Source organism: Zonotrichia albicollis, chromosome 5, assembly GCF_047830755.1.
Source record: "Zonotrichia albicollis isolate bZonAlb1 chromosome 5, bZonAlb1.hap1, whole genome shotgun sequence".
NCBI lineage: Eukaryota > Metazoa > Chordata > Aves > Passeriformes > Passerellidae > Zonotrichia > Zonotrichia albicollis.
The window spans coordinates 48,028,980-48,048,991 of record NC_133823.1 but is presented as its reverse complement, the minus strand read 5'-3'; the positions used below and the strand labels follow the sequence as shown (position 1 = coordinate 48,048,991).

Below are 20,012 nucleotides of genomic sequence, written 5' to 3'. Positions count from 1 at the left end.
TTCATATGCTTTTGAACTCTTCATTGCATATATAAATTCTTAATTTCACAGTGGATATAACCCCTTGACAGATGATTTTCCAAAGCATTGTATGAAGTCTTACATGTCTATGTCTCACTTCCCTTTTTACATCCTTTGAACACCTACCACACCATTGTTCCCATTAAGACCTTTTGTGCTATAACTTCCCAAGTGGAAAAAAAGGGTGCTTCTTCAACTTGTTACTATACCTAAAAATGCATACATAACCTCTTTCATCATTGTACTCCATTTAGAAGTCCAATTTGGATAGTAGGACTTCCAGAAATGTCCTCTTGTCAGATTACAGCCAGAGTAGACTAATTATCAGAAATGGAAAGAGTTTAATAGAACTGGAAAGATTCCAGCCAGTATTAGTATTCATATTACTACTTGGCACTTTCAAACTGCAAGTGCCAATTCAGCCAGCAGATATCGCAGAAGAGCTTCTACAAAGATACTGTTTTCTGTATTTTCAGACCTCAAAGCTAAAATCAGTATGTACAAAGTCATTTCACAAGGACAATGAAAGAAAAACTCCTGAAAGATTGTGCATTATTCCCTTATCTCTTAATGAGTTTACCCACTTTAGAGTATTTTGAGGTCAAGGTATGAAAATAATTTAAGATGCAGATATTATGCAATCAGAAATATGAAATTTTTCATTCTATTTACATTAATATTTTGTTAAAATCAATGTCCATGCTTGAAGAATTAAGGAAATTAACAAAAAGGTGTTGAAGGAATAAAAAAAGTTTGAAGTGATAGAGAATCAAATGTTTAAAAATGTTTTAAAGTTTTCTACTTCTAAAAGAACAATGAAATTATTTTAAAGTGAGGAAACTTGCAACAAAACCAGAAGACCTTATTGTTCTACATAATTCCAAATATTTTAAGAAACTACCAAACTTATTTGAGGTAAGTGAATAATTACTAATGAAGAAATTCATGTTCTCTGAATTTCTCTTATGAAGTTTTGATTAAATGTCATTTTTCATGAAAAACAAGATGCTACAAAAAAATTCTAGAAGTTTACTAAGAATATTTGCAAATAAATAAATTATATGATACAATTACATGATACAACAGTTATGAGCCAATAACTAATTTGATGATACTTATAAAACTAAACTCAAATGGAAAACACTTAAGGTCATCTCTGGTTACACACAGAGAAACTCCTAAAAGTCTAGATTTATTGTCAGGCTGGAGGTAAAACAGTGAAAGCATTCTGCTATTTTTTTTAACCTATATAAACAATTTTCAAAATGTTCCAGAAGCAAATGTTACCAAGAGGGGTGCAAACAGCTGAATAGCTTAGAACTAAAGAGGGATGACATGGTAAAACTACATGGGCTCAACATGTAAAGTCAGCAAAGCTAATGTGGGTTTACTCAACCATTTCTACCCCATTTATTTTGCCCTCAAGCCTTGGTTGGGAGTCTTTTTAATTCACTGGTTACATACAATATAAGTGCTGTGAGTTTTAATCAAATACTTCATATTTTTCTCATAATTGCTGTTCAAATATAAATAAAATCCCAGTAATAATAAGTACTCAGAAAGTATTTCTAAGAGGGACAGCAAACTGTCATTGCCAGTCTAGAAGTTGAGGAGATGTCCTCCATGGTGCATGGTTCTGCTCATGTATTTTCAAACAGAGTGTATTTAAAGTACCAAATCTTTGCTGAGCCCTTCTGCAGAGAAGGAATAAGTAAAAGAGCAAGGTAAAGGAGAAAGGTTCTTCAAAGGAAACTAAAAAAGTTTTGTTTAGCCAGAAAAAAAAAAAGTAATCAGTAAAGTTAGTAAAGTTATTTTCAATTTGATAAATACTGTACTGGTTGCAGAGCATAAACAGATAAAGAATTAGAAGTACTTCCCTAGCTATCACAATCTTCCAGCAGGATTAAAAGGATTAAACACTACAAGCATTTTAAAATGCAGTTTTTAGAGTTCATGACAGGTTTTAGAACAGCAGTTTTCAACAGTGGAGAACTGAAGTCACAAGGAGAGGCATTCTTTGTACATTTTTGTGTTGCTAGATTATACAAAGTGATATAAACTCAACAGGAATTATCAACATATCCTTTATACTGGTTTCTCAGTCCACCTCCTCTTGCAAGCAGGCTCCTGCCACTCCTTATCACAATACAAACTGTGTACATGGATCGACACATATACACACTCCTAAACTTGGCAGGCAGTAGCCTCAGTTCGTGTCTAAAACAGGTATAAAATCAACCTGAATTGTGGTTTCCTGGCTGACAATAAAGCACTGTCAAATCTTTGTCTCTTTTGTTCTTCAGTGACTAGTAACCATGGATACCCAAGGCAATAAAGTTCACTGATCCTCAATGCTGTAATTCGGGGTGTGTTTATTGTAGCTGATTTTGTTATGGACCCCCCCAGAAGATAAAACTAGTAATGCAGGATGAAATGGAAATTTTGCTTGTGTTTTAATATAAAAAAAAAGCATGCTTTGTTGAACAGCATAATTACTTTCCCTGAATAATTTATAACAGCCAGTCTGCCCCATTGAAATGTTCATATTAATTTTAATGAGCTTGTCAAAGCTCTTCTAGCCATTTTATATTGAATAGTTTTAGCGGGGGTAATATTTTAACCCATTGCTCCTTTTAACAAACATAAAAATCTGTTTTATATAAAATACCTTTTTTATTTTCAATTTATAAATTAACATCTATAGTTCATTCAAATAGTAGCAACATTATGATTCTCTACAATACAGATTATATTTCCATATCAATTTAAAGTTTATTTCTGCAGGGAAAAAAAAAAAAAAAACAACTGGAAAAAAGATAGCTTTTTAGTCAATTGGACTAGAGGGCGTAAGTGTTTCAATTACAAGTCTTTGGATGCAATGTTTGCATTCACATTGGTGGTTTTTTCCAAAGCTTAAATTTATACAACCTGTAAATTTTCACTTTATTCTGAGCAGACTGTGATATATCAGATGTGCATAATTTTGTTCTTTCCCACTGTAGCTGTTTATACTTTCATCCAACGATTTCTACTTTAGCTGCTTTTTATCACTAAAATTAATTTGAACGAATTTGAACTATTGTTCCACAAACAGTCGAGAAACTGATAGTATAGATATCATTCCAATTTCACCTTTTTCCTGAATGCCTTCTTCATGGCATTCCTGATGGTCCTCTTGGAACATCAGCATTTATCTGATTAATGTTTTTTTTATCTCTACTTAGCCATGTCAGGACTAAGGGCAAACTCTGGGCTAAAAGATACAAAAAATATATGTAAGAGCTAAGGTTAGCAGGTTTGTGTAGAAATGTAAGGAGCAGGAAAAAAAATGTTATTACTGCTACATGCAAAGGGACAGGAACGTGATGCCTTGCGAAGCTAGAGAAGGAATTGTTTTGTCTACCTATTCTGTGAAGAGAGCTTGCTATCCCCTAATATGAAGCCTAGACTTACACACTAAAGCAGAATAGAATCTGAAAAATATAAAAGCTAAAACCTGAGGCATCAACGTGCATCCTTTAACTGAGTGAGTTTGGATTAGGTGACACAGATCTTTTCCATGAGGATTTATCTATTTCTGTCAACTCTTTCTGAACTACAGGAACAGTTTAACAACTTATTTGTATATTCGTCATTCTTGTCAGGAATGGAAACAATCTTTTTCAAAAGCCCATAAAACTCATTAGAGGTATCTATCTGGCTTGGGTGAGGTAAATTTCCATGAAAAACACCCTGTTAATAAAAGGACAAGGAGATAATTTCTTTCCTATTTCATGAATAAGAAATTATTTTAAAATCTTCTATCTGTAGTAGTCTCAGAACTGCAGTTTTAAAATCTGAAACCAAATTTTGCAGACAGCAGCCTCTATCTTATTCGTCTACTGCTATAGCTTTTCATATTTTTTTAATTCAGTTCCAAATATAAAATTTTATATTTGTGATGTTAGTCCCTGATGATTATAAATTAGTTTGTCTGGAATATGTGGACATATCCTAGTATGTTCCCATTGCTGTTCAGTAAACAGACATTCTGCTACATAAAAATAAATTAATGAGCAAGAATTCTATTCAAGATTAGGTTATATACAATATTAGTCTAAAAAATTTAAATATTAAAAAAGCCAGAATATTAATTTAAGTATAAGGATATAGTACATTTTGAGATAAATTTTATTGGAAAGTGTTTGCATGATTGACTAATGCTGCTTCAGTTTTAAAAGGTTTGGTACCAGCTTAAATATTAGAAGTGGAAAAAATTCAGATCTTTCTTATGGTAGTGCTCCAGTGTTATGCTCAGCAGTAGAATATGTTCAATAAGGGGAGATTCTTTAGAACAAGTTCTACCACCTGTAGTCAGAGAAAATAATCTAGAAATATCTGTAGTGAAGGGAGGACAGAAGGTAATTATACTACCATACACATGCAAAAAAGATAGTTGTTAGAGTACAAACGAAAAATTTTTGAGTCTTAATTTTTTTTAATTTTTAAGTAATGTTGGGAATGTTACATAAATTGTTTCCACTCGTGCTAAAATTCAGCCACTGTGTGTTATAATATCGCACAGAATCTCTTAGTGACACCAAATAAAATTCTGGTCCCTGGCAGATAATTTATTTCAGTCTTCTAGATGCTGGAATCTGGGAGAATTGAGATTACATGTAACAGAAAAATATGCTTTCATGAGATGCTTCAAATATGGTTTTTTTAACATATCTGGTTAATTGGCTTTAAAATAAATTTTAAAAAAATGTATAGCATGCCATGGAATAGAAATTATTTATTTATTTTTCTTCTTTTCCATGATACTACTCCAACACAACAAGGAATTTCAACTTAGAGGCCTCCACAGGCCTCTAAATCCACCCATGACCTACAAGAGAGTTTCTTATTATAAAATTAAATACCAGAGGAAAAAAAATAGATGTACATTTAATTGCCATGAAAATCTGTAAGATATGGAAGGAGGTGAATTTATCTTCCCTGACAATTTGAAACTAAAATACTAAAACAAAAACACTTAAAGCATGAACATTGCATTTTTTCTCTAAAAAAAATTTAGTATGTAATCTCTAAGACATAAAGATTCAAGGAAAATCTTTCAAAAAGCTTATAAAGTAGAAGAATCATTCTGGTAATTTTTACCCTTTTAAATTTTTTGTAGTATGCTAAATTGCAATTCTGACTTATTTTTTGTGCTCCTGATTAATGCTGTTAGAGCTTTAAAATCTGCTGCAGTCCTTCTGTTACTATACTCAAAATTATAGTGGGATTGCAGCCAACTTTATTTTTTGCAATTTTTACATTTGAAATCTAACCAGCAGTTTTTATGAATCTCAAATTCTACAAAACCTCTTTATTTCTCACTAGATAGTAGGAATTACAGCAAGTCTAAAACTGTAAAAGAAGAGAGCAGTTTCGTGATTTTCCTTGAAACTAGAACAAAACAAACCCCTCTGCTATCTGAGATTGAGATTTAGAGAATCTGAAATTCCATTTTGCAATGCACTTAAGACACCCTCTACTTGGAGAAGAAGTGCTCATTTCTGATGGCTCTTTTTTGCCTCATGTTCACAGAAGTGACAATGCTCTGGAGTGTGATCTCAGTCTGTAACAGTGGAAACCTGGCAAACTCCATGTGCTGGAATAGCCAGGTGAATCATATTTATTTGTAATCCCATTATGTTTCTTAGAAACTAGAAAAAAACAGTGTCTGAAGAACTAAACCAGTAAACCATTTTTATTTTTTTTAATGTACTCACAGCACTAGATATAGTAAGAACTGTAATTGCCACAATAAGACTGACATAGACAAGAGCTGAAGCTCCACAAGTCAAAGATATCCATATAAATATGAACATCCTCCAGAGTTATATTAGGGTGAAATGAAATTGCCTAATACATGGCCAGGCCAGGCTTCAAAGTTGTACCACTAACAGATCTGCTTTAGGAAAATATGTCATCACAGCACACCATAGCAATTCTTTCCTGGAGCACCAAATTATGGCCCCTGGCCAATCAGGCCTAGGATCAGTGGTCCTATGCTGCATGTCTGATATTTCTGAGTGGGAAAAGAGCCAACTTAATGAACCTAAAGGTTTAAACACTCAAAAAATAAAGCTTGGCTAAATTTATTTTCTGCACCCAGTTACACAGCCAGGAAAATACCATTCAATTAAACATCTCCCTCAGTAGTAGAGTAGGTTACTACTCATGGAATATACAAATGTTGAGTATTAGAATAAGCATTTCCAGCAGATTGAGGGAAGTGATCCTGCCCCTCTACTCACCCCTGGTTACGCATATCTGGAATGCTGCGTCCAGTTCTGGGCTCCCTAGAACGAGAGATGCATGGAGTTCCTAAAGCAGTTCCAGCAGAGGGCAGTGAAGATTATTAAGGGACAGATGCATTTCTCTTATGGGGAAAGGGTGAGAGATATGGGCTTGTTCAGCCTGGAGAAGAGATAACGGTGACAGGACCTCATCAATGTCTGTCAGTGTCTGGAGAGGGGTCAAGAGGATGGAGCCAGGCTCTGCTCAGTGGTGCCAAGCAATAGGAGAAGAGGCAACAGGCAGAAACTGATGCTCAGGAAGTTCCACCTCAGTATGCAGAAGACTTTACTGTTCAGGTGACTGAGCACTGGAAAAGACTGCCCAGAGAGGTTGTGGAGTGTCCCTCACTGGAGATATTTAAAACTATCTGGACACGATCCTGTGTGTTGTGCTCTAGGATGACCCTGACTGAGTAGTGGGGCTGAGCAAGGTGATTCACAGTTCCAACTGTATCCATTCTGTGATTCTGAGATCTATCATGCCATCAGAAGTATCCACAGCATCTGCACTGAGCAATTTTTTTCTTTCCTCAACATTTTATCTTCATTGTACTTCACAGAACCAGTGCAGAAATGACAGTATGGTTTTGCACACTGTGTTTGTATAGTACTGGATATATTTTAAAAGAACAGAGTAAAGAATGACAGTAAAACCTTTGCTTTGTCTTATTGCAAAATGCTAAGTAAGCTATTTTTATATACACTATATAAAAAAATAATTTTTTTACTGTTATTAAATTAAAGAAAGTCGAGCAAGGAGCTTCCACTATAGAGTGTTAATGTAAATCTGGACAGTGAGTTAATGTTTAGGAAGGCTCAGATAAAGAGAAGGAGAGTCACCAGGAATAAACAGACACCCTAAGGGCTAATAATCAACTCGGAGAAAATCCTTAAGCCAAAAGGAAACTAAAGGAACATAAATACAAATTCAGACGACAAAACCAGTGGAATGTGACAGGGAACAAGAGAAGAAAACTATCAAGGATCAAATTCTATTAAGGATTATTATATATGATAAAGAATACATTATAAAAATAGTACATGATACCAAGACAGAAAAGGTTATAAGTATGACATCAGAATAAAATAATTTACCCTAGAAAAGGTGTGACATAATTCAGTGAACAAGTTTTACATTTGTGGGGAAAAAAAGTGCAAAATTCTCACTTTGCAGAATGGGAGGATAGGCATAAAACTTTAAATATGTATATTTATATATATATTCCTATTTTAATGTTTCAGCATTGAAAGGAAGGCTTTTAAATTTTGAATCTTATCTAGAGTGAGCAAGTCTGTTGAATTTTTATTCTGAACTCGAAAAAATCTTCTCTTGAAAGAAATGAACAAAGCAGTTAGAGTAATAAGTTTCCTTGTTCATGCAGAAAAGAACCTGCTTTATGAAAAATCTCATGAGCAAGTCTAATTCTGCCTCTTTCTGATGGCAACGACTTCACACTTATTCTTCATATCTTCAAATTCTCTTGTTCAAGCCAGTCTCAAAAGCTGTCTGAAAGTTCAATTCAAACATACATGCTTATATGGCAGATAGATCTAAGGTGGTCATCATGTGACATTTCAGTAGATTAGAAATGCTGTGCTTCTGAAGCAAATTCCTTCTTCCTGGAATTTTATTTTTGTTAACACAACATCTTTCCTGAAAACTGCAGTGAGAAACATTTCTCTAAATGGCAAACCCATCCATACAAAATCTTTTCCTACATTTTTGCTCTTAACTTTCCATCACTGCTATTTAAACTAAAGCTTGTGTCTAAAGAATTGATTACCCATAATCTGTAGCATAAATGAAAATATCCTATGAACACTTCTAATCTCTCAACGTTATCCTGGTTACCATGGGTACTAAGATTGGCATTGGAAAATATTCATTGAGCAACTCAACTCTCTGTTACTTCTGGAGAGTGACACACTAGAATGCATACATCTACATGTATGAAAATTTAACATTATCATTGACAAACAGATGTTTTTCCATGGCACAATGCAGCCACTTCCACATTTCAACTCATTTTTTATTTCAGTTGAATTTAACAAGATTCATGAACCACTATGACTCCTCAGCAGTAGCATTGCATTGTGTAGAGTGATCAAACACTTGGTGTGGGAATGGATCCTCCCTGTGTACCACATTCTGCCACCTCACTCAAAGGATGTTCAAGGTACATAGGAAGGATCACTAAAGATGGTTCAAGGTTATTCAGTGATACACAGTTCAGCTTGAACAGAAGTGTTGGATTTTAACAGCCATTGCAAAAGTTCAATAAATAAGTTCTTTCTTCCTACCAGTCAATTTCCCTTTAGAAGTTTTGCAGAGAAAAAGGAAGAAAAAAAACCTCTTAATCTCTAAATAGCTCTTGTTTTTATACAAAACATTTTAGCAGGCATAGATCTTATTTTTCCCTTTTGGTAGCCTCCCAGATTGATGTGCTATTCTGGATTCAGAATTTAGAAAGATTAACACCCTTCCCCATCATCTTCTAAAAACAACTAATTGAAAAAGAAAAACTTTCAAAATAATATTTGAGAGAATATAGAATCACTCAGTTATCAGACAAGGCCTTTTACCTAGGATCATGTGTCTATTTGATATCAATCACTGTGCTTCAAGAATAGCTAAGGATCTAACCCACAGCTCCTTCTCTTTGTAATATGTTCTACATTTTACTTCCTACATATAATTGGAGGTCTTTGGCATCCACAACATTCTTGTCTTTATATGCAAGAAACTTAGTCACCAACCTAATTTCCTACCACACTAAACCACTAAAAATCACATAAGAATAACTATTAAAAAGTATGAATACATGTCATTCTCATGAATACATACATTCTCAATGTATGTCATTCTCTCATTAAGCATCATCATCTCAGAGCACTTACATACTGTTCATCTTTACTCAAGCTCCTGTTGACACATATCTCAAATTTCACTGACATACACAATGCTAAAGAAAGTTCTTACTCAGTGAATTTAAGGTGATACAAAATAATACATTTATTTCTTCCAGACAAAAAACCCAGTGAAATCGTTCCCTGAATAGCAGTACCAAAATACCCAAACATAATCAACCCAAACACACTTATTTTCTTATTTTAAGAAAATAATTATCATTAAAACAATTATCATTAAAAAATTGAATCATTATCATTAAAAAAATTATCATTAAAAAATGGTTTGGCCATGATCGCCACAGGACAGAAGTATATTCCTTTAATCATACACTTAAAACCCATCTCAGAAAAAAATGGTCCGTTTTCAAGAGATTCTTCCAAAGGAAAGAAACCACTTAGAAAAGGATATTAAATACTCACTGATTGTAAAAAAATCCCCAAAATCAAACAGTTTAAGCAAAGTTATTCAGAACAAAGTGTTCTAAAATAGCAGCAATGTTATATATTCAAGTAAATTCAGATATTTTTAAAAAAAATTAGGGGACATCAACCTATAGCCTCAGTATTATGTGCCTCAGCCTAAGTTTTACACTATTTAAGCCTTTAACGTCTTGTTGTGCTGGTTTTGGCTGAGGCAGAGCTCATTTTCTTCACAGTCACCATCGTATACAACAGAGTGCTGCTTTCCTGGGGATAGTTGAACATCAACTTACCCATGGGAAGCAGTGAATGAATTCCTTGGTTTGCTTTGCTGTGTGCAGAACCTTTGCTTTTCTTATTAAACTGTATTTCACTCAGCCCACAGGTTTTCTCACTTTTACCCTTATGATTTTCTCCCCCATCTCACCAGGGGGGAGTGAGCGAGCAACTGCGTGGGGCTTAGCTGCCAGCTGGGCTTAAACCACGACACATGTATAAAATCCAATACCACTGAGGGAAAGAAAAGTACTAGATCCAGTCTTTTAATTAGTCTCTGAATTTTCCAAAGACTCATTTATCCTATAGGTGCTGATTTTCCACTGTGTTTTTATAATTAAAAATGCTAAAAATTCTTTCATTAATTTAATTAAAATTAATGAAAGAATGTGATAAAAAGAACAATTGATCATATTGTATTATTAAAATAAAATCATAGCAAAAGAAAATCAGAAACAGAATTAATTACCTTGAATATCCGTTCTTCAGATATCTGAAGGCATAGGCTATTGCAAACTATTTTACTAACTGGAAATAAAACAACACAATTGTTGGACCAAATAAATCTCTAAGAGTACACAGAAGATAAAAGTATCTAGTTGACTTTGATCTTTAATTTAAGAATTTGTTCTTAATTATGTTATTTACACAGGAGTGCCTTTGATATTCTGAATGCCAGAAATAGATGTCTGCTTACAAAAAGATACAGAAAAACATTTCCCTGTCTCCTGCAGGTATAGAAACATAAGTGATTCTTGGTTTTAAACACGTGGCTGTATACTTGACCACATTTTGTGGACAAAATCTACCAGGGAACTGACAGACAATTAAAATAAAATTTTCAAAGTAAGGTCTAGCTAGTGAGCACATAAAGATATTATATTATGTATGGACTCTAATACTGGAAGTTTAATAAACCTTAAATTGTTAGGAAAAAAGATAGGAGAGGATGGATAACCAATTTTCCTTCCATCCCTCAATCTCTCCATACTATCTCTGTTTCAAGGCCAGTTGCTTTTTCTGGGAGGTGCATCTAAAAATATTAATGAAGAGTCAGTTTGAATTATAGCCCTTGTGGGACCTCCATGACCTTCTTTTCCTTCTTATTTAACATGTGCCTGCATAAGATACATAAAATGTAGTCATCAACTCTTTCAGACTGAAACTTCCAACAGAAAAACACAGAGAATTCTCAAGAATGAAAAATAAGGCCTTCAATGTATTCCTGTTTTAGGAAAAAGTGTTTCATATACTGAAATCTTGCAAAAATATTTTTGACTATGAAAAGCCCCAAGTTTCTAGGGAAGAGACAACTCAGATTAAAGTATTTCTGAAACTTCTGGTCAAATCTTTCACCAAATAAAACATGAGAAAAGACATTATTCAGTTCACTATTATGTTCACACTAATATAACATTTTAGGACAAATAGGTATTTAAGCCCATATCTGGATTATTTAGAGGCTAAAAAGCCACACTGCATTACCATATCTGTCATGAAATAATCTGTCATCAGTCAAAGGTCTCGTGTTGTCAGCATTAAAAAAATTGTTGCAATTGTGTAAAGCCTGATACAGGATTCAAGAAATAAGCAACTAAAGGAGGATAATGTAATTACTTCTAATCAACATGGCTATCTGGAAAATTGATCTTGTAAAATTATGTTGTTATACCAATATATTTCTTATTTTTATGAAATTATAAATGCATTTGATAAAAAGTATCAAGGCAAAAGGATTTAAGAACTAAGTAACATGGATCTCAAATCTCAACATGCTATGCAAATAGGGAATATCACCAATGGCTATTTTTCTTTCATCATATTTTCCAGGGACTGATTTTACATTTATTTGTATTTTCATAGACCTGAGGACAAAAGTAATTCAGTCAATGCTGATAAATTTGGTTGTTGATTCAATAAGTGATTAAGGAAGGCAGGATCCATCAATGAAGGAAAAACTCAGTATGGTAATATCTGCATTTATTACCAGAGTATTATTTATTAGCAGAGGATGAAGGCTTTTCTTAGAATATGACAAAAATAGTTTGAGATGTAGTGATAGACCAAGAGGTAATGTTTTTTAACTGAAAGAGGAAGGGTTAGATTAGATGTTAGGAAGAAATTTGTTGCTGTGAGGGTGGTGATGCACTGGAACATGTTACCCAGAGAAGCTGTGGATGCCCCATCCCTGGAAGTGTTCTAAGACAGGCTGGATGGGGCTTTGAGCAACCTGATCAAATGGAAGGGTGTTGGAACCAGATGATCTTTAATGTCCTTTCCAACCCAAACATGTCTATGGTTTTATGACTCTCTAGGCAGGACTCAGATAAAGAGACACAACTCAGTCTCTCTGCCTTTGCAATCAGCCTGAATATCTGAATATTTCCCAGAGATCTCAAAGCACAATAAACAAGGGCAGTTCACAGAAACACGCCCGGACCCCAGTCCCAGTGATAACAGAAGGGGATGCAATAGTGACTGGCAAGGAAAAGAGGTGATACACAAGTGCAGCTGGGCAGTTCCACTGGTCTGAGAGACTGGAAATGACTGAGAAGATTGCAAGGTTCCTCTATTTCAAGGGAGAAGCTTGTAGTTCTGTTATAGTACTATGCTGAGATCAAAACTGTGTGTCTAAATTACAGTTATAAGGAACATGGATGAAAGAATCACAAAAATAATTAGTCAAATTAGTAGAAGACATTAAATGTGTTATAGAAAAACTCCCAACAAAACCTGAAGATCAGTCAGATTGTCTTAAAGGAGAAGGATGAATTGAGCAGTTAGAAGAATGCTTATACAGCTTGAAAGTTTAATTCACAACAGGTGAACACAGAAATTCAGAGAAAAAAGAAACCAAACACATCTCTTCTAGTGTAGATGGTTAACCACAGAAAATTCTGGCTTAGTTCCAAGTTAACAATCGTACCTGAAGGAATATGGTCTAATCCTAATTCCAACATTATACAGAAAGTCAAAAAGCCACAGTGTCTTCTGGCTAGAAGTGTTTTTGAGCCAAAAGACCATTTTTGTCAGCCAAAGAATTACCTACCTCTAGATGCACTTTTTTTAGTTATATTTTTTCATATTCTAAATCAGAAAATGTCATCTTCATTCATGTGGAATCATCCCATCCTAGATTGTCAGAATCTACTTTAACCTTTAGGCAAACCTTTCCTGTCAAAAAAAATTATTTTCTAAACTGCCATTGCAACACAATCTAAATGTATTCTTTTAGAGTACACAAAGTATGTTTACTTCAGCATATAATCTGGACTCAACACGATTACAGATTTCCCAGTTTCTTGGGAACAGTCAGCCATAAACAGATGATTTTTTTTTTTGTAGTTGTTTTAATTTTATGTGTGTATTGTAGAGCTATTTCAGAGAAATAATCTATACCTCAGAGAAACTTAGAGATTGTTTGTGTATTTTCAGGTTACAAAGTAAGGACAGGTCCTAGGAGGCAAATGGCTCACTACTGATTAAAAAATGGAGTTTAAAAGAAAATTTGCAGTAGTTTATTTTCAATTTGATATAGTTAACCTCAATTGGTTTTAAAAGGGAAAAAACCAAAGAAATAGGAATTGAAGTACCCTTCTGAAAATATGACGTGCATTCCGTTGCCTGCAAGCGTTCTTACAGAAACCTCTCTAGAAAAGAGATGTTTGTTTGTACTTCTACATCTATATCTGTGTTTTGGAGGAATTGGAGATGGAAGCATAGTGGAAATTCACTTTCGGAAAGAAGTGGATGTTAATTTTCTATTGCAGAAGAGACAGTTGGAAAATTTTTTGCAAAAATACCATTTGCTTTTTAAAAGGAAAGGAAGTTTTGTAGATAATTCTCACTGTATGACTGAATTTTATTTCCCCTTTCTGTCTCAGCGCAGCTCAGACCCTAGAATAGAGCTAGTAGCATATTTTCCTCTGCAATGGCACTTCCCAGCCATTCCTCCTCCTGTGGGAGATGTCCTTGAGGATGTCCACCAGCTGTAACCACAAATACAATCTGGATCTATTTTTAAGAGAAGTGGGCAAATGCACTCTTTTATACAAATGCTTTGGTTTTCCATAAACCATTATTATATGTGAATTAGAAGATATAACACAGAGCAATATGTGGAGTGCAACACAAAAACATTTTTCAATTAATTTCCATTTCCAATTTCAATTTCAATTCAATTTTCATTCAACAAAGAAATTTTTCAGACACATGAATACCAGAGAAACAACTTTATCAAAGGCATGGAAATATGTTGGAAGTAAACTTATTGCCTGGCTGACGTTGAGCCATGAACTGATAGAAATTAAGTTGTACAGTGTCACAGACATCTTTTGTGAAAAATCCTTTCTTGGGATTTTTCTCCCTTCTGAGAAGCTGTGGCCTCAGCAATAAAATGTAAACAATGGTTATCTGCTGCTGTGGAATGCAATAGGTGGATCCGTGATTGGTCTCCTGTGGATGTTTGGATTTACTGACCACTCACGGCAGAGCTGCTCTCACCCTCTGCTGGGACACAGAACTTTGTTATTCATTCTTTTCTATTCTTAGCTTAGCTAGCCTTCTGAGAACTTTTCCTGCTATTTCTTTTAGTATAGTCATAATGTAATATATATCATAAAATAATAAATCAAGCCTTCTGAACATGGATTCAACATTCTCGTCTCTCTCTTCACCTGCAACCCTTGTGACCACTGCCACAGTACAGCTTCTATAGCTTTGGGAAAGGAAATATATTCCAAGAATATATCCCAAAAATATATCCCCAGACTAATTTGTCATTAGTGAGTTAATCTGTTAATATTATTGTAATTGTTGTAATATAAATACCTAAAGGAATTGGAGTAAAACAATTCTTATTCAAGCCTGCTTGGAAAGCACAGCTTGCTTAGTATAAAATACCAAAATGTGATTTCAGAAGAGTGAAAGGCTTTTCTGAAAAACGATAAGGACCCCTCTGACCCTCCAGCTTTCCCCGGAGCAGTGCACACAAGGAGCAGCGCTCCAAGGGCAGCACAGCGGCAGCCGGGGCCCGTCCCGCTGCCCCAGGGAGGCCGCAGCGCACCCGCAGCCCGCTCAGCACGGCTGCCTGCCGTGACAGAGAAAGGCCAAGGCCCCGCAGGCACAGCCGGCGAGTGAGGATCTGGATCAGCAGGACACAGGCACGGCACACTGCAGCCGGCTCAGGCAGGGCCCAGCCCGGAGAGCCCGGCAGCCTGAGGCCGAGGCGGCGGGTGCAGCCAGGCCCGCTCCAGAGCTGCGCTCGCCGGGGCCCCGCCGCTCGCTCTGCCGGGGCCTTCAGCCGCGCTGCTCTAAGCTGGCCCTGAGCCCGGGCAGCCGCATCCCCGAGAGGGTCAAGGCAAAATCTGGGCCCTGACAGCAATCTCCCAAAGTGCCTGATGACCCAGTACGGTGCTCCTTAGGCTTTACAAAGGAGCCAGCAGCTCTACTGTCGTGGTGTAGTTTTCACCTTAGGCAGCCTGCCCATTAAAGGATTGCGTGGGAATTGCAGGTGCAGCCATACCTGTTTCCTGTAAACAGTTTTCATTGTTTTCTTAACTCCTACTCTTTTAATCTTATTTTCTGGGCAATGTCGCCCTGACTTTTTAAGATTTTCTAAGCCTTCTGATGTTTACATTCTTGTAAGGAACTTTCTCACACACTTTCTGTAAATAACTTACTGGTTTGCATTCTTTTATAGAGGAGGAGCAATTTGATGCACTGTTGGTAGGTCCAGTGTCATTGGAGAGGTAGCACTTTCACCCTCCAATCCACTGTCACTTTTGGAAATCTATAAATGTTGGAGTCAGAAAATGAACTACTTCTTTTTTACCTCGAGAACAGCACTGTGTGCATGTCATGTTATTTCGTGTCCTACAGTGACAGGGCAATAGTATTTTTCTGATGTTGTGAGACTGATGACAAGATACTCTGATACTAAATGTTTAGGACTACATGCAAAAGACTGAATTCATTTATCAGCTGAGATTTGCTTGCCATCAAAACTCCTGGTTTAGAAAATGTTGCCATTAGCATCTAGGATCTAGATGAATAGAGGATGTAACATTGAATACTTAGAGTTGGGACCAATACTACCAATTTATCATTAAGATTTTCTTAGGTCTCTTCATTGTGAGAGCTCATCTTCTCTGTTGCCAAGCTTCAAATATAAGCCGATATTTTTCAGACCTCTTCCACTAATAGGTCATATTTTAAGGTATTCTATGTTTTTATTTGAGAGAGATTTTGCTATGTCAAAAATAAATGTAATTTTGAAGAATAAAATTTGGAGGGTAAAAGAAATTCTGATCACCTTTTCTTTTCTTTGAAGTCTTTTGAAGAAGGGAACTCAAATGTTCGGCATTTTGTCCTAAGAATAAAAAGTAAATTTCTGTTCCAACAAAAATGGTAATGTAGCACGAAATTTCATGTGGTATAAAATATACAAGAAAAAAAATCACAAGGGGAAAAATCACATGTGGTTAACTGCCAGCTGGAACCTGCTTAAAGCTGCAGGGAGCTCAGGAGCAGGTTCTAGCCACCCAGATTACTGGGTGTACTTTGCTGTGAGGAAGATGCTTCCTGCTGTTACTTAGTGGTTCTTAGCCAACGAAGTAACACCTGAAGAGCCCAAAGATGAACGACAACCCAGTGAGACAAGCTGTCAAAGTTATTTGCAATATTGCAATAAATAACTGAAATCTAGACTGGAGTTTTTCTGGTAATAAAGTAAACTTTTCTGTCGCAGTATTAGGTATGGAGCCCTGTGAGGTGGAAGTTTGCTGGAAAAGGATACTAAATCATTGGTTTAAAATGTTTTATTGGCAGTTTTCTAATCTGTTTGCATCTGAATGTAGGTCTCACATGATACTAGGTACTCTCTTTAGACTAGGCTGTTCTAGGTTTTGTTCATTCTGTATTGCCTGAATAACACCCATAGCTCAGTTGCAGAATTTCTCAGAAGCCAGAAATCCACCTGAAACCAAAGATATTTGTAATTTAGATTTACGGAATTCATGTACTTTGGAAAAAACCCTACATCTTAGACATCTCCAGTTAAATAATCCTTCACCTTGTAGATTTGACACTAATGCTTTTATGTCTTTGATCCACAGTCATAAAATACCTTCCTTCTTTATCCCTGTGTGTGATCATTCAAGAAATGCACATTCTGTAGTGAAGTGATTCATAGAAAAGAAATGTAACAATAGCTGTATTAGAGAGAGATGTTGAATAATGCATGGCAAATAAAGCATAGGATCATGGGCTTCAGAATGATTAAGCTGAATCATAGAATAGCTGTTCAGTAAGACATAACTGAACTATGAACAAGTATACTGGGAAAATAGCTATCATTATTTTAAAACAATATTGTAATTCAAACTTGTTGGTTTGTGCTTATTGCTGGAACTTAATTTTGGCAAGGCGTTACTTTGCAACTTCTAACTTTTTAATGTAAGTGGTATTTGAACAAGATGCAGCACACTTTAGTCTAGTGTTTTATTAAAGTAACTGTAGTTCCTTTAATTAAGCTAACGTATTGGGAAAAGAGGAACTGAAGCAATCAGTCAATTTTTGATCACATTTGTGTTTTAATGGGTGGCTCAGCTGTTGACAGCCTGTTGACTCAGGTTCAAATAGTCCAGCATAACTGAAGGCAGAAAGTCTCACTGTTGAGGTAGATCAATGCCACACAGGTAATGCTTAAGTACAATAGTAACGAAACTAGAAGGAATTAAAAGATTAAGTTATAGGTAAGGCACACTACCAAGCACCAGACAAATTCCTTCTCTCTTTGGCTGGATATTGCTTATGACTAATGTACACATCGTGGGCAACAAGCAGGAGCCAGAAGCCACTGTGCTGGAAAGATATGACCTTGTTGCCATTACTGAACCTCGGTGAGAGGAATCCTGTGGTTGGAATATGACTATCAATGGCTACAGACTGTTCAGAAGAGAGGTAGGAGAGGTGGAGGGATTGCCCTTTTACATCAGGGGCTGAATTGAGTGTGAGGAGCTGTCTTTGAAGAACAGGTCAAAAGGCCACGGGTAAGAGTCAGAGACCAAGGCAACAAAGAGAACCTCACAGTTGATGTTTAGTACATGCCACCTGATGCAGGGGAGCCTATTGATGAAGCCTTCTTTCTCCCACCACAGAAGGCATTGTGCTCACAGGCTCTTGTCCTGCTGGGACACTTCAGCCTCCCCAACATCTGCTGGGAAAGTAGCACAACAAGCTGCAGGCAGTGCAGGACAGTCGTGCAGTGCATGGAGAATAACTTCTTAAGCCACGTAGTAGACAGCCCTACCAGAGGGGAGGCCTTACTGGGTCTGTTGGTCACCAACACAAGTGAGCTAATCAGGGATGTCAAGACTGGAGGCAGCCTGGGATGCAGTGTGGAGTTTGCAGTCCTGAGGAATATGGGTCAGGTAAGGAGTAAAGTCAGAATCATGAACTTTAGGATCTTCAGGTCTTCAAAGCAATAGTCAATAGGATCCCTCTGGGAGACTGCCTGCAGCAACAAAGGAGCCCAATGGAGCTGGAAAGAAAAAAAATCTTTAAGAAATCTTCCATTGAGAGCAACACCTGGCAATTCCAGGAGCAAGAAGCAGGGCAAGGAAGGCAAGAAACCAGCATGGCAGAGTAGGGAACTGCTGGTCAAACTAAAGGGCAAGAGGCATTTAAATGCACAGGTGGTGGAAACAAGGACAAGTACTGTACACCACTGTTAAGCTGCGAGCTTGCTGGGCGAGTTTAAGGGGGAAGGTAATTGTGTTCACTCTGGTGGTGCGCAAGAATCAAAATTCTCAGGACATTTAAATACAAAGTTTTACTTGCAAACTTTAGAACACAAAGATAAAATAAGGTACTTGGCAAATTTAGAAACAACCTCCAATTAAAAGTAAGTCACTTCATAAACCTTATCTTAGGAAATTTAGAATTAGCCAACTTCAAGTTATCCAGACTAAACAGGGCCCTTACTGAAGCATTGACTGGAACATTTTAGTCTGGCTTGAGACATATTTTAATAAATTAGAAGAAAGAGAGAAAGAAAAAAGGAAGAAGAAAGATATATACACTCAATGCCTTAGGTCTACCATGGCCTCAGCTACTTGTAAATCCAAGGCAGTGGGGCTCATCAGCATCACAACAGTGCCACAGCTTGTTATTTTCTCTGGTCTCCCAGGGCCCTTTCCCAGGTACATGCCTGCACTTTAATGTACCTCAGGGGCCCACATAGCCATCGGGACCAGTTTTGGGCTGTCAGTGTGCCATGTTGTTTGGCAGACATTCTAGGACCAGACCAGAGGCTCTAGGGGCAGGCCATGGAGCACTGCACTGTCCCACCTATTCAGACCTTGCCCTGCCCCTTCCCAAGAACAGACACACAGACACACACACGGACACACACAGACACACACACACACCCACACACACCCCCACACACGCACACACACACACACAGAGTCTACCTAGTTGATTTGAGTCAATCAATTCTCTGGTCTCCTGTAGACAGCAGCCCAGAAAGCCAATCATATCTTGGGCTGCATCTTGGGCCAGTAGGTCGAGGGAGTTGATTCTGCCCCTCTGCAACAGGTATTGCAATTAAACTACGTATACATACATATTTGCCAGAATGTTTTTTTTTTAATTTATTTTTAAAAGCTTTTTATGATATTATTTTCTAATATTCAGATTTGAATAAGAATTGTCTATAAATGTTCCAAACAGCAACCCAGAGAAGAATTCCTACAGCAGTGTGCAGACTGTTTTATATAGCAGGTAAAATCTACAAGAGGAATAGCACAGAGAAGTAAAAGTGCCCTACAACAAAAGAATTTAAATATTTGAATTTTTTCACAGGACTTTTCTTTTATTCATTAACCATGTTCATTTAAAGTTGCTGGAAATCATGCAGAAGGTGATATGATATAGAGGCACAGAGAAGCACAAAACCCCAGACTGATCTACTATTTGAGCTTCAAATACATAGAGCAAGAACAAACATTATATTTGAAGACTATTTCTAACTCTAATCTTAGAACAACACAT

General features: G+C 36.5%; 1 protein-coding gene across 1 annotated transcript in view; it reads left to right on the top strand.

Moving 5' to 3' along the window:
* The window catches only part of DTHD1 (death domain containing 1), a 38,580-nt gene extending 23,247 nt beyond the window's left edge, over nucleotides 1-15,333 (top strand). The window contains 2 exon segments of the mRNA XM_074540453.1: nucleotides 13,392-13,399; nucleotides 15,058-15,333. Of these exon segments, the coding sequence (XP_074396554.1) occupies nucleotides 13,392-13,399; nucleotides 15,058-15,333 (284 nt within the window).
* Nucleotides 15,334-20,012: the final 4,679 nt, after the last annotated feature.